At 34.3% G+C, this 21,656-nt stretch overlaps 1 protein-coding gene across 3 annotated transcripts in view; it reads left to right on the top strand.

The window, feature by feature from the left end:
• LOC129231397 (ubiquitin carboxyl-terminal hydrolase 22-like) overlaps positions 1-21,656 on the top strand; it is a 106,417-nt gene that overhangs the window by 71,784 nt on the left and 12,977 nt on the right. For all 3 annotated transcript variants that reach the window (XM_054865702.1, XM_054865700.1, XM_054865701.1), the window contains 3 exons: positions 4,692-4,737; positions 6,414-6,534; positions 17,094-17,269. In XM_054865702.1, the coding sequence (XP_054721677.1) occupies positions 4,692-4,737; positions 6,414-6,534; positions 17,094-17,269 (343 nt within the window). The remainder of the gene's footprint in view (positions 1-4,691; positions 4,738-6,413; positions 6,535-17,093; positions 17,270-21,656) is intronic.

The following is a 21,656-nucleotide window of genomic DNA, read 5'->3' as shown; positions in this document are numbered from 1 at the left end:
TACACTTCAAATTCAGTCCAGAACCTAATGCTGTTATGATCACTATCTCCAATATGATCCCCTACATACAATCCCTGAACAAAACTTATATCACAAAAAAATAGATCCAAAATCACCTCGTCTCGAGTTCCCTGAGTTACAACTTGATCTAAGAAACAGTCACCAATTATTTTTAAAAATTCCTCTTCTTGCAATTAACAGGATAAAAATTATTCCATTCAATACCCGGAAAATTGAAATCCCCCGTTATGATAACGGACCCCTTACTGGACATGTCACTAATAATACGATACATCTGTTCATCTTGTCCCTGGTTTGAATTAGGTATACTATAAATGTTTCCAAAGCATAGTTTTTTGCCCTTATTGCTCATCAACTCCAGCCAAACCATATCAATATCAGTAGGTTTATCATTTATGACCAATTCATTGCAAATGAAGTTGTCTCTAACGTAAAATAAAACCCCACCACCTCTTTTGCCTACTCTATCTTGTATAAACAAATTATACCCAGCAATATGTAATAAATCTACATCAAATTAAGTAGCCCATGTCGCTGTAATTCCAATAACATCCGACTTCTCATCTGTAATTATGCTTTTCAATTCTTCCATCTTGTTCCTAATACTGCGAGCATTGGTACAGTAAACTTTAAGCATGCCCAAATTGCTTTTATTTAACACCCTGGAATTTCCTAAATCACAATTGTTAAAATTACTACTCTTGTTCAACACTTTATTTCCATTTCTAGCAACACCCAAAAAACTTTCTTCCTCTCTATACCTGATGCTTGAACCATGCCCCCCATTCAAACTTAGTTTTTTGACTTGGAAGTCTCTAAAATCAAGCCACTATCCATTTTCACCCCTGTAGAGCTCAGATGCAGGCCATTCCTAGCAATCCAATCCGGTTTACAATGACTCCATACATCAATGAACCTGATACTACGCTTTTTGCAAATTGATTTAAGTAGCAGGTTCATGCACCTAGCACGTTGATTTAGCCAGCTCCTATGCACTCCAAACCTGGGTAGCAAACCAACCACTTGGACATTGGTCAAACAGTTGTTTGCTTTGGTCAACAGGGACTCCCATTCCTTTGAAAATTCCTCATTTTTACTGTGGCCTACATCATTTGTTCCCACACACAAGGTAACCATATCCTCCTTATTTAATACCCCCTTCTTTTCAGCAATCTTATTAACGTCTTTCACCCGAGTCCCTGATAAACAACACCTATTCACCTTACTGTTTGGGAAGGAATTGTTTGGAGCGAAGCTGTAACCAGAAATTTCTCGGGGGGGGGGGGGGGGGGGTTACAAATGCTAAGACGTACGTTTTAATTTTTTAATTTATTATTTTATTTTATTGATTTTGGGAGGAGCCAGGGCCTCGTACGCCCTGCCTTTAAACAGGTGAATATCAAGAAAGTACCAATTTGACCATGGAAATTTTCAATTTTTAAAGATAGTATTTAGAAAATAAAATTTATAGGATATTTTAACCACATATTAGTTATAGATTTTTTAAGAATTAGGTGCAAGATCAATGTGAACATTTATCCCCATTTTGGGAGGCTGTTTTTGGACCGTTAGTGAGAAAATAAGTTTTGAAACATATTTTAAGAAATTCAAACTGATCTTGGAACAATAAAAATCAACTCAACAAACTCATTACACGAGGCAAAAATTTTAAAAACACATCGATTTCACATATTAGATCAGTAATAAACTTTCTATTTTGATGTTACAGATTCGATTGTTACAGACATGAATGATAAATTTTCCACGAGAAAATTAAATATCATTATGATAATGACTATAAATTTCTTTTCTATTTTGAAAAAGTAGATTGAAAAATTAATTTGTTTTGCATTTCAACTTGCATTACTGACATGATCTTTCATTTGATAGTGACAGAAGAGTAAAGATTGAAATAATCTTACCTGTAGCAACCTGTATGCAACTAAGTGGAAACTTTCAATTGGAACTTAAACATCGCATAAAAGTGTTTCATCCGGCACAATTCTTTGACGCCAAATAAATGTTTTGACTAGAAATAACCGTTCCAGAAGTCTGTGTTACCGCCGTGATATAGAAACTTGGGACACGCTTAAATTGGCTCTTTTTTCTTAAAAATCGATATACGTTCAATTTTTTCTAAAACACAAGAGGAAATTCTCATAGATGAACAAAAACACATTATTTCCTTTGGTAATTGTTTTTGCTGCAACTTTTTATGATGCGCAAAATTTTTTTTTGAAGATCATGATTCAAACATGGGGTACATTGCCGATCTCATTTTGAAGCAATAAAAATAGTTCTAGTGTTATAGATCTAGTGTAAAACATAGAGATTTTGTCATGCATTGAATGTGAAAAGAAGTTTACTGTATGAAAGAAAAGTGTTTTTGTCTTTTAATTGAAAGTGTTTGAAAAATTTATCTGGGACTTAAATTAGTATTTTTTCTGATATTCACCCATATACACTCTTGACTTTAATCTTGATTTATGCAATTTATATTAATTTGTACAGTTATCTTACCTTTATTGGATTATTTAGTAGTTTTTCATCTTGCGAAAACGTAATATATTAAAATCGAAAAATTGCACTTACTCTAAATACTAAGAAAAGAAAAAAAAATCCTCGTTGATAACCAGTTCTACTGCCCTTCTTTTATGGCGCTCAGAGTGAACGTTTCTGGTATGTTATTGGTTCAAAGTGCCCAGGGAAATCAGCTCTATCACCCATCCTTCTTTAAGTGAACATTTCCTATATGCTATTGGTTCAAAATGCTCAAGTGATCCCATGTACAAAAAAGCATTGTATCTCTCCTACGAGACATAGGAAAATTTTATTGTCCTTCCAACACTATGATATGTTTAAAGTAAAAAGAAAAGGACACTATTTACATAACATACATAGCCATTGTTAGGCAGGTAGTAGGAACCACATACGCATCATACATAGCCGTAGTCAATAAGGATGGGTTCAGAAATTCTTCAAGGAGGGGGCGATTGTTCTTTTCCTGATCTCTCACTACGTATTTGATTTACAACTGCTGCAGAGGGGGGGGGGGGGGCACATCATCTGTATTTAAAAGAACTAAAATATAGATATTTATCCTAAGAGGTCCCCAAACTTATTTCTTGCTTTTTCCGTTGATAGCAGTATTCTAAAACTGCGTTACAGAAATTCAATTTCATAATATTTGCGGGGGAATGTTTAGAACCCCTCTGCCCCTAACCTCATCAAAAGTTTTCGAAAATTGCGCATTTTGGAAAAGAATTTCCAAAAATTACCAGAGGAAAGTCATTGAACTGATTTTTTCTTCCAACACAGCCTGAGGTGTTGACAATGGCGTTTTTAGGACTAAACGTCATGTCTACAATTAGTTTTTAGGACCTCAATTCAGAAAAAATGGCCGTGGCAGCGCCCCTCAAGGGAGGTGCGATCGCCCCTCCCTTGTATCCGTCCTTGGAAGTCAAGGGGTGAAGATTCCTTAAAACTTGGACATTGTGGAAAGGGTTCCATAAAAGTGAAAAGGTTTTTTTTTAGGAAAATCTATTGTATACCATTCATAAGCAGATTAAGACAGGATTAATGCTTGAGGAAAATAACAAATTTCCCCATTTTATAAATTAAATACTTTTGTTAAAGATTTTTGTAGTAATTAGAGGCACTAAATCCTAAAGAGTGTCCCCGTGTAAAACTTTTTTTTGAAAAAAATTTTAACATTTAATGTATTCAATTATTTAATTCATAATTCAGTTTCTTTTCGAAAATGAAATGTTGTTTCCTAACTAGAAAGCTATTTCATTCTTCCTCAATGTTACGGGCTAAATATTTCACTAAAAATATTTTAAGTAAAGATATGTATTTTCTTATCCAGCAACTTATTCATATTTTAGTTTATTCAATGAGTACATTTAAAATCAAATCATCCACATCTGCACTATTTGATGTTGGAGGCTGTATAATTTTATTTAATAAAGTATAACCCTGTTTATATCTGGCCCTTGTTTATCTGAGTATTACCCCAGGTTATTCGGATCAAATTCGTAGCTTTAAAAAATAGTTCTGTTCATATAGAGCTTTGTTCAAGCTGAGTAGAAACATTACTATAAGTATGCTGAACATTTGCTTTTTAGTTTGATTAAATGTACAGCTTCCTCATAGATTGTACAAGAAAGTATGGTAATCTAACAAGCACAACTACAGCTTAACTAATGATAAAGCTCTTAGATGATTCTGCATTATTCAAACAAGGTAAGTGTTTGAACCAGAAGACAATGAACCAACTTTTCATTAAAAAATAATGTGATTTTTAAAAATACGATTTGTAAACGATTCTATGTAATTTTGTTACAAAACATGGTTTTTTGAAGTAATGAATAATTTGCCTATTTTTATACTCCTCGGGTATCGAAAATCTGGATGGCCTTTTATCCCAGTTAGTCCAGATAAACAAGGTTGTGCTGAATTATAAATTGAAATTATTAATTTCTTTTTTGAAATTGCACCAAGTTATCACTTTTTTTTCCTTTTAAAGAACTTTTTTTTTTAAACGTTTAGATATATGATTATTATTATTATTATTTTCAAAAACGCTTTGAGAAACATTACACGTTTCTTTTCTGCTTGAAGTACTGAAAAAATCTTTTATAAAACTGTTTGTTTTCTCTCAATTGCAGGTACCAGTGATGGAAAGAAGAAAACTATAAAAAATTGTTTAGAGAAGTATGTTTTCATTATGAATATTAACTAGTGTATAAATTATTTGATGACATATTCTCATAAACCTTCTTGCGGAAATTTTAAGCAAAGTGCCAATATGATACTTTATGGGTTCCCAAGGGGACTTAGTCTTCATTATAATGCAAAGTAATAAAGCACCACACACTGCTTTTATGATTGTGATTTCGATTGTTGAGTCGCAAAAGTGTTTTTCAATTTTTCTTCAGGAAGAAAATGCAGTCTTTTCATTCAAAATGCATGAGGGAGGGCACCTGATGTGGTTGCTGAATACAGGGAAAGTTTGCTTTAAGTTAATGGGAAAAAATTGTTTTATAAAATTTTGGTTCCTTGAAGAGGTGGTCATTTAATAGAAGATGTACGTGAGAGATTTTACTGTAGCTTGTAATTAACCCCTTAACCCATTTGCCTGTGTATATTAAGAACATTATGATAAGTGAAATGAATGAATTACTAACGTTTTAATGCACAAAAATTTCAATAAATTTTGTGTAATTCATTCATTTAATTTTCAATAGCAAAGGTATTTATCCGTTATTATGATAAGATTATATTTAAATTAAGAATTTTTTTTTTCTTTATAAAACATACTTCATACATTATTTTTCCATTTAGGAACTGATTTGTGAAATCCTAAATTGTTTTCTATCTTTCCTTTCAAAAACATAATATTTATTTGAAATCAGTTTTGAAAAACACATGGCTTTTATTGAGATGCAAAAATGATACTACTATTGTGTTCAAAATATTTCAACAAAGCACAGTAGCATGCAAGTTTATCAGAAACACTGGTAGGATAAAGTGTAAAAAACCAAGATAATGTTGAATATGTGTGGTTAAAAAATTCATTAAATGCTATAAAATAATTTTGTTACAAATGCATTCAAACAATCACAAATACTTGCAGCAGATAACTGAATTAATTTTATTATTACTATCAGTTTTTGTTGTCTTCCGCAATAATTAGAAAGTGAAATCAGCAGATCTCAGAGCTTAGAAAGGAAATCAAGATCTAGTCTTTAAAAAACCTGCTTTAACATTGTCCCCATGTTTGATATTTCTATAACTTTATGTTTTAATGGAACTTTTCATATTTAGTTATGACTTGATATATTTATTTGGCTGATTATTTAACATGTTAATGTAAACCATTTTAAGCTGATTTGGTGAATTATTTTGATAGGATTTTTCATGTTTTTAATAGCTTGTTTTTTTTTAAAAATCATTTGACGCTTTATTTTGTTTTTCATTTCTTAGTGTAAATATTTATCCAATTATTTTTCATTTTAATGGAAATTGGATCATTGTTTCAAGACTAAGTCCATTAAAAAGACAAAACAATGTATGGTATTACTAAATATGTAGGTTCTATAACTTTGCTCAAATATAGTGACAAATTCAATGAAAAATAATTATCATTACTAAAAATGGATTTTCATGTAAATATAATGGAAAAGTACTGTTAAATACTGCCCTAAAACTGATGCAGTCATGTTTTATTGCAATTATATGTTTTACATTGATTTTAAATTCCTGCTTTTTCTTTAAGTAACTCCTACTTTTGTTCCTCTTTTTCTAAAATCTTAGTACATACCCTGAAATTGTCTTCTAATTTATCAAAAATGTCTGTGTGTTTGTTTAAGACTTAATTTAATTACTAGGTATACTTCAAAGCAGATGAGGGGAGTCAAGAAATTCTGTGTCGAATGCAATGAAGAGACTGACACATGTACTCAACGAACTATCAAAAAGCTTCCTGTTGTTGTCAGTTTACATTTACAGGTAACATATCCATTGAAAAAATATTTTGTTCACATAATTGCGAAGTGTTTAGAGATAACTGTTAATGTAACAAAAAAAAAAAGATATTCAGTTTCAGACATACACAAAAACACTCACGCCTGCACACAGACATGCACTCCTACATACACATACTCACTCGTGATTGCAAAAAGCATAATTTGAATTCTAGATGTCAAAAATTTTAATTTAATTTAATTTTATTTATTTATTTATTTTCACTGAGGTGTGATGAGCTTCTTTTTAACTATTGCTAGATTAAATTTAATTTGAAATATATCGAAATTTCAGAGTTTATATTTTCAGAAACTCTAAAATGCATTTTGTTTGTCACCCCCAGAAGAATGTCAGCCAGTGCGCATGCCCCCCTCCCCTCCCCGGTAGTGATGCTACTCTGTTTAATTGATTAAATATGATTTAAAATTTTAGGGAACATTTTCTCAATTTTTCATCTACCGTATTTTCCTGCGTATTATCCGTGGATTATCTGCTGAAAAAGGCAAAGTTTTTGAGGTGCCTATTATCTGTGATTTTTCCCCCCTTAAGACCAACGCATTGAACCTCGATATTTTTACAGTAGGATTCACCGATCGAGACTGTACGACGACTGAATGTTGTTTATTTTACGAAGCATGCATGTTCTTCTTCGCTGCCTGCCTGTATGTTGGTTGTTGGTTATTTTACGTTGCTGGAATGTTCCTCTTGCCGATTCAGGTCATGTGAAATTTAGAAAGATTACAGCGAAATAGGTAGCTATTTGCACAAGATTAGACCGTTTGCTCCTTTGTCTTGACTCTTTGTTCTTCAAGTAATTAGCGTACTATAATCAAGATTTCAAGAAGAAATCATTATATTTTGATTAATTTTGATTATGCCTTCAAAGTAATTACTTTTTCACGTTTTAGTTTAGTTGCTCAAATGGTATGTTAAATTCAAATTTTATCTTTTTACATCGTATTATCCACGGATTATACGCCACCGCAGATTATAGGAAGCTTTTTTTTCTTCAGGCAGATTTTAGGACCTGCGGATTATAGGCTGCCCGCGGATAATACGTAGGAAAATACGGTTCTCATAAATCCAATTTGTTATCAGACCCCCCCCCCCCCCTTCCAGAGGTTGTCTCCCAGCGCAAGCATGGTGATGCAATTGCGTTTGATAACGTAAATATAATTTTAAATATTATGGAAATTTTACTAAATTGAAATATTTATTTTTTAAAAACTTGCAATTCTACTTTGGGTGTCACCCCCAAAAGGGTGACTGCCCCCCCCCCTTCTCCCCATAGCAATGCCCCTGTAAATGGAAAATTTTCCTGTAGTCACTTGTTACATAGCTACATTACTTACCAGGTAACTATTTATTTTAAAAAAGAATCGGGGGAAGCATACACGAACTAAAAGTATTGGAACACTTTTTCCAGATTTCTCTAGAAATAAGAGACCAATTGTTCTGTAACTTTTTTCACATAAAAGCAGGTTCCCACGGGCCCTCAAAAGGCCCTATTTTCTACTATTGTTTGTAGGGGCCCCTCTGAAGGCCATATTTTGTTGTCAAAAACCCTAAAAATTAATCAAAGGCCCTATTTTTTTAGGATTTGTGTCATTCTGTATCAAATCAATGAAAAGAAAATTCTCAACTTGACTTATCAGATTTTCATGAAACTTTCAGAAACCTTACTCTTTGATATCTTAAATTTATCTATTGTTCAAAAGATATATCATTCATAAGTGATGTCTCATTAATTTTTGGAATTCGTTAAACAGCATTTTTTTTACTTGCCAGCAGTGTTTTAAAATATTTGATTCAAATTCTATAGGAGCAATACAGTTGCATAATAACTTATTTTAAAGGTACTTACATGCACTTTAATTTTATATACAGAATTGAATTTGTTGATAATCCACAAAGCAAGTAGAAGACGATATTAGTCTATGCAATAGCTTTAGATTGATCAATAATTGTTGCATCTTAACCAGGTGGTGTTCCCATAGGGTATACTCCATATATGGCATATACTCTGAAACATTTTTTTGACATAGGGGAGGGTGGCCCAAAGTGGGTAGGTTTTCAAAGAATGCTCAAAAATTGTAGTTTTTGGATTTTAATCTCAACAATATACTTTCAAAAGAAAAAGGGGGGGGGGATACGGGTCCACTCTTATAGAAAATTGCTAAATTTAAGTAAAAAATGCAATTTTAGTAAAGTTATTAGAAAGGGCGTGTTGGTTTGCTCCTGATTTTTTAAAAATTAGTTTCTTTTAGCGTTTCTTTGTTGACAGTAGAGGATCGGTAAGCAATGAAAGGAAATTTTACGAAATTTTAAAATTCAGCTAGGCTACTTAGAAAAAGTGAAGGAAATCGAGAATGATTGGATATTTAATGCGAAAATTTTAAGCTCTGAAACATGCAACTTTAGGCTATCTTTGGCAACTCAATTCCATGCATATTCTAACACCGTTGTAGGCATTAGGGAGAGAGGGGCACTGAGGTTTCTTACTGAAATGTTTTTAAAATTGAAATTCATTTTAAGGGTATTTTTGGTGGTTTGGGTGAAAGGGGAAGGTTCGGGTTCTTTCCATGGAAACTTTTCGGCACCGAAGACTCAAAAACGCAGTTCTAGGCTGTCTTTGGTGACGTTGACGGGTTCTCTAATGGCTTAAAAAATGTTGTTAAGCCAGGAGGTTCTCTCCTGAAAAATTTCCGTAATTGACGTCCGACTAAGGCCTTTGTTTTATGATGTTAGGAGGAAGGGGGGGAAGGGTACATAGGGAGGCTTCTCTCTAGAAATCATTCTTAAGTCAGAAGTTCATTTTAGACTATTCGTCAGAAGGAAGGGTTAGCGAGCTATCCTTCTCATGCAAATTTTGGGCTATCTTTGGGGAGGTTAGGAATAGGGGTGAAGAGTTCTTGCCTCAGAAATTTTTCAAAATTGAAGTTTTCAAAACGCAGTTTAAATTTTTGGAGACGTTGGGTGAGAGAGGGAGGGTGATCAAGTTATCTCTCTCGGAAAAATTTCAAAATTGAAGTCCTTTAAACGTATTTTAGGTTATATTTGATCTCGTTAGGAAATCAAGGACAGTCAGGGTTCAAATGCTGTGTTTACAAATTGATATTGAAGTATCAAAGCTTTAAAAACATAATTTTAAGCTAGATGTTGGGATTTTAGAACAGAGGCAGGGTGGGAGTTCTCTCCCGGAAAGTTTTCAGAATTAAAGGCCTAAATATGTACTTTTTGGCTCTGTTTGCTATGTTAGAGGAAATGATAGAATTAGGTGCTCTGCCCAGAAATTTTCTAACATTGAGGTCTAAAAACGTATTTCTAAACTATCTTGGGTGATAGCAGGAAAAGGGATAAGATATTAAAGCGCTCTCCTGGCCTAAAAACATTTTTGCGCTATTAGACTACAGACTGGTGGTGGGAGAGGTTCCCAACTGGAAGTATTTGAAACTGAAAATACTTTAAAACGTATTTTAGACTATGTTTGGATAAGTTGAGGGTCTAAACCAAAAGTTGAAAAATGAAATTCGCTTACCTTCCATAAGGAATAGACTAACATGCGTGATCCAAAATTGTTGGATAGATTATCTACTCTTAAAAGCAAGAAAATAGAATTCCCTTAGACTTCGTTTGAAGAAGAGAACTCTTGTAAAGAGTGGGAAATCAAAGCAAACTCTGCAACATATGTGATGAGCAATAAATCGTTTCGTGTAACATTTTACACTTCCCCCTCTTTTTCTTACTCGTCACCATTTTCCTGAAATAAAAAAAGGGGAATTTTTTGTTTCACGAGCAGGCTTTCAAGAAACTCTCTTAAAATCCTGTATTAGCTTTTTCTTATAACAAAAATTGGGAAAGTTCATTGTTTTCTTTTTCCTGAAGGTAACCTCTACAGTCTAAATAACAGATTTTTTAAAGAATACCATGCACTTTTCATAACGCACTCAAAAAGACAAAATAACTTTTCTGGGTCAGAATGGAATATTTAAGTATTAATTTAGTTTTCAATTATTGCAATAAAATGATAACACAAACAAAGAAAAGTCGGCTCAAGTCAGGTAGAGAACTTCTTATTATTATCGAGCTTTCAATCATAAATTTGAGTGTTGAAACACACATATTTTTCTGGGAAAGTTTGGTTTGAAATGACTTGAGCTGTACTTTTCTTCATTTGTGGTGTCACTTTCTTGAAATAATTGAAAACTACAGGAATACTTATATTATTTATTATTCCCCAGAAAATTTATTTTGTCCTTTTGAGTGCTTTAAGAAGATATTTTCTGGCCTGCAGTAATGGATTAAAAACATAATTTCCTTATTTGGAAAATACATTTATTTTTTCCACATGAAAAGGGCCAATTTGCCGCCCCTAGAAAAGTGAGCCCGGGGTGGACCACCCCCTCCTCCCCTAGCTACGCCACTGCAGGTAGCCCAAAGCGGGTAAGCTTAACTAGTTGTGGTTTGGTACATTTTCCAATCAAATATGAAGTTATAAATGAATAAAATAGTTGACTAGCTACCTGCCATTATATAAACAAATATAAAACAGCTGTACTTATCCAATTTAAAGTCAGTACATTTATTTATAAACATAAAGAAATATCAGAGTTAATTAATAGAATAATTAATTACCATCCTGAAAAATAACTTTTTAAAGTTACACTTATCCTATTGAAAGAGAAAATCTAAGTCAGCACACGAGCCAAGAAATTTTAAATAAATATATGATTAAATCCTATACATACTTTGCCCAAAGGCAGGTTTTTTATTTCAATATTTATAACTTTAAATTAATAATTTTAAAAAACACAATGACCATCGTAGTTTATAGGCGGATAGTGTCAGAATAAGTTAATATTATTGACAATAAAAAAAAAATTGGCTGATCTTCGACTAATCACAAGTTACAAAATTTAATTTTTATAAAGAAATGTATCATTTTTTTTATTTTAAGCCTGGTTGTGCCAGGCTGCTTTACTGCTGCTTCGCTAGGACTGATAATAACTCGGAGGTGTTCGGGTAAAAACGACATATATATTCATTGCTGCTAACACACCATGGGGGGGGGGGGGGGCATATGAAGGCCTACCCACATTGGGCAATCTACCCACTTTGGGCCACTGTCCCCCCATAGCGTTTACTCTCAAGCTTCAAAAATTTTCATGTTATGAGATATTATGTATATGATCACATGCACATATTGTACGTAATGGATTACCGGGAGCTACCCTCAGAAAAATTGATGGGAAAAAAACTGATCCTAATTAAAATAACATTGTATAAAAAATGCATGTAAAAGTTTTAAAAGGATCACTCATTATAGCAATTGAATTTCACACATATGTGAGCAAATGGGGCAAACAGATTAATTCAAATGTATCAAACGAGGTCATACTAAAAATGTATAGGGGAAAGGAGGGAAGTTTTTTGAACAAGATTGGTGCGGACACTTGACTACACGCGTAAGTCGTATGGATCTAAAAATAAATAAATATATTGTAGATTTAAAACCGTAAGTACTGTAGATCTTAAAATTAGGTTTCAAGTAGTCCAGTTTCAGGGAACGTGAAACGTTTGATGCCATTGGAAGGGAGAGAGGGAAAAGAAAAAATATTGATATCTAGAAACAGATTTTGTACTAAGTTAAAATGTGTGAATTTATCTACATTCAGTTAATTATTGCCAAAAAAACATGTTTTTGAATGTGTGAAAGCCGGTGGGTAATCTGCCTCGCGGATAATCCGGAGTTAAGTGTATAGTTTAATATTTTCAAGAAAAACTTTTTCATCAAATTAAAATTAATGTCCTTTAAAATATTTGAAAAAAATATGATCTTTAATGTATTTTAATGAAAACATCCAACATGTTTCAGAATGGGACTAGGAGTAACTCAGCAGTTAAGGCAAATAATGAGGGAAAGTTTTTGCAAAATTTCACTTTCAAATGTTATCCTTCATGTTTTATGAAAGCAACAGAGTTTTATAATTGCTCATTTTAAAGAGAATTAAAGTCATTTTTTAGTTTGCAGCGTGAATTACTTTCAAGAAAAAATATTTCCCACAAAATTTTAAAACAGAAAAATTCAAAAATTGTTTTTATTAATTAAAAAAAAATACTTTTCAAAAAAAATTTAGTGGGAACATGAAGGGTTCAGCAGTTACTAAAATGTTTTAGCGAAAATTGCAGTAATGTATCCTACATTATTTGCTGTAGCTGGTGATCCTTTCAAGGTCGCACTCCGAAATTCCCTGTAATCATTAAAAAGTACAATAAAAATCGTGTTTTTTTACAAACATTTCGAAATAAAAGTTTTAAACCTTTTAGGGTATCTTTGGTGATGTCTACATAAAAGGGTTGATCTCTTACCAGAAAGAATTCGAAATCTGAGGTTTCAAAAAGTTTATTTTCGGTCAATTTTGATGAACTTAAGGGAAGGGGGTTGGAGTTTTCTCTCCTAAAATTTTTTTAAAGCTCAAGTGCTCGAAATGCTGTTTTAAGCTATTTTTGGGGTACTTAATTTGGAAGGAATTCAGGGACTCCCCAAAAATTCTTCGAACATAAATTCTAAAAAACTATTAGGATGTCTTTTTGTTGTAGTTTATTATATTAGTATGTTAAATCAAGAAGGTATGTACTTCTTCTACTTTCTCCTCTCTGTAAGTACTACAACTTCTTCAAGCAAAGTGAGTTCGATGTTTGTTTATGTTTTGTCATGTATTTGTGCTATGTTATTGTGCATTAATTAAATGATGTTTCGCCTGAGATTTATTTGAATAGCTAAAAACAATGACCCTTTATCCTGCTTTCCATACAAAAATTTAATCTATTAACATCTTTCATTTTTAAAAATTTGAACAACTAAATCATGTTCCTTCTGACCCTCCTTTGCTCCAGGCTATACATATTAAGCCTATTAAGTCTGGTATCATAATCCAAATCTGAAAGTTCCCTTACTAGTGTAGTAATCCTTCTTTGAACCCTTTTTAATACAGAAATATCTTGAATATCTTTCCTCAGATAAGGCAACCAAAACTGAACAGCATACTCCAAATGAGATCTTACTAAACTCCTACATAACGGTTGAAAAATACTAAAGGTCATGGGGTTCTGCAAGCTTTTTGCACGAGCAACATTTAGGTAAAAATGCTGAAGTAAGATTTCGTATGTTGGAGTGATAGAATTAGGCCTAACTCAAAAAGTGAAGGTTTTCACTCCTTACCAAAGTCCTGGAGTCATTTTTTATTAAGCGATAGACTAAATGTAAAGTGATTGAAGTTGACTGAGCTACAAAGTGCTGGTTGCATTATGGAAAGAAAACTCACATAAAATTGTGAGTGTAAATGTGACAAAAGTTGTAAGAAAGATTCGATTGTATAAAATAACAAAAGCCTTTATTGAGGCAAAAAGTGTTATATAAAATACATTAAAAACAATAGGTTAATATAAAGAATGAGCTGGCTATTGGGTATTCTAAGTATTGCACTAATAAAAACAGTAAGAAAGATGTTTAAATATTGCACTATACTATACCCTCCATTAGCTACCTAATACGAATCCTGTTTACAATGGCGAGTACAACTTTCCAAGTAGTAAGCAAAATGACTAGACTAAGTTCCACATCATATACCATCTAGAAATCCATCATGGAGAAATTCCACTTAATACCCTACAACTCAGAAGTATGCTGAAAATACTGCACTTTAATGTAACATCATTCTATTACTCTTCCATACTGCACTCGCGCTGATACAACTACCGTACTAATAGTAAACCAGCTTTTACACTGTTCCAATGGCTCCACACTCACATACTTAGACAGATGGATAGAAAGATCGATAGCTACGAACGTAACAGCGATTCACCTTAAGAATACAAGCTTATAACACCTGCTCAGTGCTCATTGGTCCACATATACTAGCATGAACAATGCGACGATTTCTAGAACATTCTTCAACTTTCCGGCCAATGAGAGATCGTGACAAGGGTGCCATCAAGTGGCGAAAACATGGAAGGATGTATTCAAGCTTTAACTTTTATGGAGGATGTTTACCTGATAGCTATTGATATAATATGCAGCTGAAAGCCGTAAGTAAATACTCAATATCTACTATCATCTAATACTTAAGCATTTATGCTAATCTTTAAGTAGTAAGCAACGAGATAATATTAAAATAAGGTAAATATACTATTAAAAAGATAAATGCTTACATATTGTTGAAGAATTCGTCAGAGAATACTTTCATTTTTCATAGAAGCACTAAGTATGGAGGCAGGAATGTTTCAGATCAAGCCTTTAAGTAGGGAAAATGCTTGGCCGATGTGGAAGTATTTAATCAAGTTTGTTGTAGACTATCATGCTGATACCTTAGAAATTGTAGAAGGCAAAATCAAGATGCCAGAAGAGCCATCTGATGGAGCTGATGCAACAGTTCTTAAGAAATACAAAGAAGATCTATCATCTTTTAACGAGGCAAATGCATGTGCTATGATGGTACTTACAAATTCTATGACAGAAAAAACTATGCTGAAAATTATGAGATTTGATCATGCTAGAGAAGTATGGCTAGAACTTCATAATCTATAATGAAGCTACCTCAGATAATCAACTATACAGTATTTGGCTACAATTTTTTCAGTTTAAGTGGACATTAAATGACAACATGGCAGCTCATCTATCTTACCTCCTGAGCTAATGGACCTCTATCTCGGGATGCTGGACGCTGAAGCAATGAGCAATAAACAACAAAATAAATGAAAATCAATGCCTCTATTTTGTTAAAATATTTTTTTTAAGTTATACTGCGATTAACCATGTTAAAATTTATGTTTTGTTTCTTGATTTTAACATCAACAGAATGGTAGCTCAGATACCTATCATTTGTTTAGACCAGGGCTCTCCAACCTATGGCTCGTGGGTCAAACCTGGCCCGCGGGAAGCTTACAAACTGAAAACATTTTTTTAAAAAAAATTTGTCAATATATAAGCATTGGGGCAGATGCCTCTTCCTGGAAATGAGTCTTAACTTTCACTTTCCTCTACAGTCACCAAAAATGGTTTAAAATTGCATTTTCGGGACTTAAATTTCAAAAAATTTCTAGAGGATAGTTGCTTACCTGTTCTTTCCCCCTCAATTGACCAAATTATGCTTAGTTTGTGTTTTGGTTGTTTTAATTTCAAGCCATTTCCGAAGAGAAATTCTGAGGGATCCTTTCTAAACGTCTCAACATATATAGATTCAAATTACATTTTTGAAACTTCAATATCAAAACAAATTTCTGACCATTTTCCAACACCATCAAAGATATCCTGAAATGTGTTTCTAGGACTTCATTCCCAAATAGTTTCTGAAGAGAGCATCTGAACCTTTTTCACTTACATCATAAATCACCAAAGATAATCTTAAAAAGCATTTTCAAAAGTAATTTGTAAGGAGGAAAAACCTTTGATTTCACCAAAGATAACCTAAAATTGACTTCATTTTGAAAAATTATTTTGGGAGAAAGAATTGCAACAACTCTTTCCCTTAATTTTACTAAAATTGCCTGAAAATGTGGAGGTGGATGTTGAAACTTGTCCCCCAACCATCTCTGACACTGACAAATTGACTAAAACTTCATTTTTAAGACTTCAATTTGGAAAAAATTTCGGTGGATACGACTTGATCCCCTCACTTCCATCCTTTTTCTGATTTAAAGACATCGTAAAACGTTTAAGGAGTTGTAACTTTTGGGTTTTTTTCCCTCAACGCAATAGATTGCGCATAAAGAATTTCTCTGTGTTCACTAGTTTCTTTTTAATAAGTTTAATTTTAGTATAGGAATTTGAAGCAAGATGGGCAAGCGCGGCAGCGTCAAGTCTTTTTGCCTGGCCTCGAAAAAACAAATACTGGCCGGAGGGGAAGCTAAAAACTGCCATCTTGTTGTACCTTGGCTTGTCCGTCCCTAACATGAATCCTGGCCAATCTCATACTTCTGAGCTTTTATTTAAAAAAAAACTCATAGGTGATGGAGGGGAGGGATAGCGTTAACTAAACTATCTGAACTAAAGATTGTTGGATAGTTGGCTCGCCTTGCCTCCGCAAATTTACAATGTGACCCTTCAGCAAAAAAAGTTTGGGGTTGGAGCCCTGGTTTGGACTATATAATCATGTAAATTGGGATCAGAATTCTGCTGAAAAAAATAATTCCTTATATGATATAATTTGGCCCATGGGGATTTGAACTTATAACTTTCTCCTTATTAGTATGATGCTCTTACCAACTGAGCCACTTGGTTTACATTTCGGGATGCTATGCACTGAAGCAATATGTATAGTAAAAAACGAAAGTTTTTTCAACAAAACAACCAAACTGTATTTTGTCTCTTTATTTTTTTGCCAAAAGCGGTAAAAAAATACCTTTAAAACAATGTCTTTCGTATGAAATTTGATAAAGTATCAATGAAGTTATGGTGTTCCCACAAAAAAAAAACACCTTTTTGATATGATAATTGCTAAATATTCTTGATAATGTTTCCAATATTATGTTCTTTCTTTTTCTAGCGCAAGTCACACTTTACAGAAGGCTATGGAACCAAAAAAGTAACTTTTATTAAAAATACTGAGTTTGTTGAATTTAATGATTGCTTAGATTTGTCATCCTTCGTTTCATGTTTTTGTGAGACCAACAAAAAAAATCCACCGCCAGGATACAGTGTTTTGAATGACTATAGTAAAAGGTCAGTAATCTTAGTATTTTTTCCTTTATATTATAGATTTTTAGAGAATTTTTTTGTCACCAAAAAAGCAACAAATACAAACTAAAAAGAATATTTTGTCGCAAAAATATATCTTTTAATAACCGAAAAAGTTATATGCTATATTTATCATCACATGCAATAGGCGCCACTTAATGTGATCACGGCATAGGTGCAAGACCTTCCGTCTCAGGACGGATTTCCGTCTTGGACAAAATTAGGTCGGGACGGAAAGAAATTCGATAATTGTCCCTCAGTTTTTACTATAAAAAAAAGGGTGTTTGAAAAATATGCATTAATGACTGGAACTTTCCATAACCACGAATTTACATCAACATTCTCTGGATTTTCCGCCATGGGCTTGTTTTGTTTGCAATGAGCTTTTGGAGGAGTGGCTTTTAGACACGCGCCGCGTGACTTTTTTTAGGTACTCTGTTATTTCCAACTCACTGCATTGTATACTGCGGAGTTGCTCGCTAATTTTTCGAATTGATCGCCTTTTGTCTCTATTTTTCACTTGCTAGTTTCGATCATCCTTTCGTTTTTTTTTCTCATTTGCCCTTTTTTTTGCAAACTTTACACTCATAAATGAAAATTATGTACGTTCTTAAATTATCTTAGAGTTGAATCTGAATCACCGATTGAGAGTGATTGCTGACGGGATAAAATGTTTACTCCACATCAAAGAGCGTCCACATACCAGGTGAAACAGGAACTGTCGGGGATTTTGAAGATTTCAATGAGAATGGGAATTCTGGAAATTATCAGAGGCAAATTCCAAGCTGGTTTGAAACACCGATGGGCAACTATTCCTGCAATTTTGACATGTTTCTGGTAAAATATTCTAAAACTTAAGGAATTACTAAATTCCAATGACTGTGTTCCTTGAAAAAAAAATTTAGATCTGAAGCATTAAAAACTCAAATTAAGGGTGTTTGTGGTGATCTTAGAGGAAGGGGTTTGGGAGTTCTCTTCCGAAAATTTTTTGATGCTGAAATATTTAAAACTTTTCTTAAGGCTGTATTTGAGTGCCTTTTGAGGCATATGATTCGGGGACTCTCCCTGGGGTGAGGAATCAGTTCCCCTACTCTTTTTTTTTAATTAATGAATATTGGATATGTTCCTCTTTTCAAAAATATATCTACTTCACTGAAGCTGTTTTTTATTGCTAATTTTACCGCCTGCCATCTTATAAAAGAATTCTTTTACAAATGAAGACTGAAATAATGGTGCTAGTTGAGTCATTCCACGTCAACTGACCTAATTTTTCAAATCGTCCCCACTCGACCATCTCTGATTTGGATGAAATTTTACAGAGGTGTAGAAATGCCTTTGAAACTAACTTATGCAAATTTTCAGCTTTCTAGATCCAAATCCTGAGGATCTAGGACCTTCGAAAAATGTGATCCAAGATGGCAAATTAGCTTTTTGTGCTAAATTGCCAAGTTTACACTAAGTTTACAGGAAATTTTATTACACTGGTAGCCTGAAATTTTAGGTGCTTAAAGTACGTTTGACCGTTAGTATATTCAAGTATTTTTGTGAATTTGAGCTCGTTAGATTTTGTGTAGCATGCGCGTGAACTTGTGAAAAAGCGGGATGGGGAAATTTTTTCCTGGATTTTAGGTTTTCATAAAATATGAACAAAAATAATTCAAAAGCTCATGCTGCGTGGTTCCATTGTAAAAATACTTGTTTCTAATGGGTTACAGTTGCAGAGCTTAAATATCTATTTTCTAAAAAATATTGGGATTCAAAGTGGCTATAAAAACCGTTCAAGTGAAAAATAGCCTATTTTCAAAGCGCTATAGCTCAAGTTTGTCACCTCACATCCTCTTTTCGTTTACACCATTAAAAAGAACATGTTTTTTCCTTTTTAAATAAATTTTTTTCTTTGATGGTGTTCTTTTGAATAAGGATAAAAAAATGAGCTTGAAATTATATCTGTCGTAACTAATTGCCATGTTCAATCTCAGATTAGGGGACATTTTATAACAATGGAAGCCTAAACTTTTAGGAGCTTAAAGTACTTTTGGTTTTCAATATGTTCTAGTATTTTTGTGAATTTGAGCTCATTATTTTTTGTGTAGCACGTATGCAAAGTCTTAACAAAACGCAGCAAAGAAACTTTTTTCTGGATTTTAGAATATCATAAATTCTGAACAAAAATGATTCAAATGCTCAAACTTTGTAATTCTATTGTCGATATGCATGTTTTTAATGGGTTATAGTTGCAGAGAACCAAAAGAAGAGAAGAAGAAGAAATAACCAAATATTTTTTTTCTACTTGCATTTACTACTCTTTCTGTATGTACATTTTAACTATGATTTTTGTATGTATTTATCCAAGAACATTCTTTATCACACTTATTTTTGCCTGTTTCACGTATCAATTAGTTTATCACGCGGAACTATCAATGAGAATTCCGTAGCATAATATTCCACATAATGCGAAATGCAAATTCCATAAATTTGAGCAAAGCTAAACCAACGCTGTTTGATACAAACAATGTAACTACTAGATGTCAAGACGCAAATTTAAATGCGAAAAAAAAAAAATCCCGAGGTTCCCCCCCCCCCAAGTTTTCCCCAAGAAAAACATTTTTCCCCAAAGAATTCCCCTCAAAACCCATTTCCCCAGAGAGCACCAGATTTCCCCAAAATGGGGGAATTTCCCCCAATCAGGCAACACTGCCCATATGTCACTTGTTCCTTGATTCTGCAGCAGGTGCAAGATACCCTGAATGTTCCTGGGTCAACCAGAACCATTTCCCGTCGTTTGGTCGCACGTGGTCTGCAATCACAGCGTCTGCTAAGAAGACTGCCATTAACCCCACAACATAGACAGCAACGCTGAGTATTGTGTCGGACTAGAGCGACGTGGATGACAGAATTGCAAAATGTCGTGTTCTCAGATGAATCAAGCTTCTGTTTATCCAGTGATAGTCACCGCATACGTGTGTGGCGTCGTCGTGGAGACAGATCTAATCTGGCAGTAACTGGAACGTCCCACCGCATGACAACGTGGCATAATGGTTTTGGGTGCAATTGCATACAATTCCAAATCACCTCTAGTTCATATTCAGGGTGCTATGAAGTCTCAATGATACTTGGATAATGTGCTGCTGCCAGTGGCAATCCCTTACATTCAATGGCTACCTAATGCAATTTTTCAGCAGGATAACGCCCGACCACACAGTGCTCGCATCTGCCAACATGCTCTCCAAGGCACACAGATGCTTCCCTGGCCACCATACTTTCCTGACCTGTCACTAATCGAACATGTGTGGGATGTGATTGGACGCCGTTTGCAGACTCTGTCCCTGCCTCGTTCAGAAGACGAACTGTGGCAAATGGTTGAAAGGGAATGGAGAGCCATCCCTCTGGACACCATTTGCACCCTTATTGACTCTATGCCTAGACGTGTTTCTTCGTGTATCGCTGTTCGCGGTGCCCCCCCCCTACATCCTACTGAGCCGACGCCCTTCTCGCTCTGTATTCTGCCTATCATTTTGAAATTAAGATCACTTATTATTCCTTGCTGTCTCTGTCTTTTTTCCAAATTTCATCACTTCCTGACAACTCTTTCTTGGTGTTGCATTTTCAATGTCAAGCAGTGTAATAGGCTAAGCATGGCTAAAACATTTGAAAACATGTGTAAGTTTAACAGTTCGTGGGATGGTGATAGGTAACAACATAAAATTTCTCGGGCTGTTGTGCCGTGGTCTGAGTGTATATTCTCCAAACGTTTCGGCTGCATCTGCGGCAGCCATCCTCAGTGGTTCCGAGTTCGTAACTTCCAGGGAAGAGACTTCTTGGCAACTGATGCAAGTGTCGAAGTGCTGTCAACATTTATAGGGCATGGGTCCTCTTGGTTCTGGACTGGGATTGGCTGGTGAACGTCTGTCTTCATCGCTTCCTGATTGGAGCTTAGGCTCTCCTTTTCCTGCTCGGGGATTGGCTGCCGGGGATTCAGCTGAAGGTCCGTCCTTGTTTCTGATTGGCTGGAGGTTCTTGTTGTTTTGATCCTTTTCAGTATGGGATGCCAGAGCTTGTTTCTTGTTGTTTTGATCCTGACCTCCAGCCAATCAGAAACAAGGACGGACCTTCAGCTGAATCCCCGGCAGCCAATCCCCGAGCAGGAAAAGGAGAGCCTAAGCTCCAATCAGGAAGCGATGAAGACAGACGTTCACCAGCCAATCCCAGTCCAGAACCAAGAGGACCCATGCCCTATAAATGTTGACAGCACTTCGACACTTGCATCAGTTGCCAAGAAGCCTCTTCCCTGGAAGTTACGAACTCGGAACCACTGAGGATGGCTGCCGCAGATGCAGCCGAAACGTTTGGAGAATATACACTCAGACCATGG

This window comes from Uloborus diversus, chromosome 10 (assembly GCF_026930045.1).
Source record: "Uloborus diversus isolate 005 chromosome 10, Udiv.v.3.1, whole genome shotgun sequence".
Taxonomy (NCBI): Eukaryota; Metazoa; Arthropoda; class Arachnida; order Araneae; family Uloboridae; genus Uloborus; species Uloborus diversus.
This window is presented reverse-complemented; position numbering and strand designations above follow the sequence as displayed.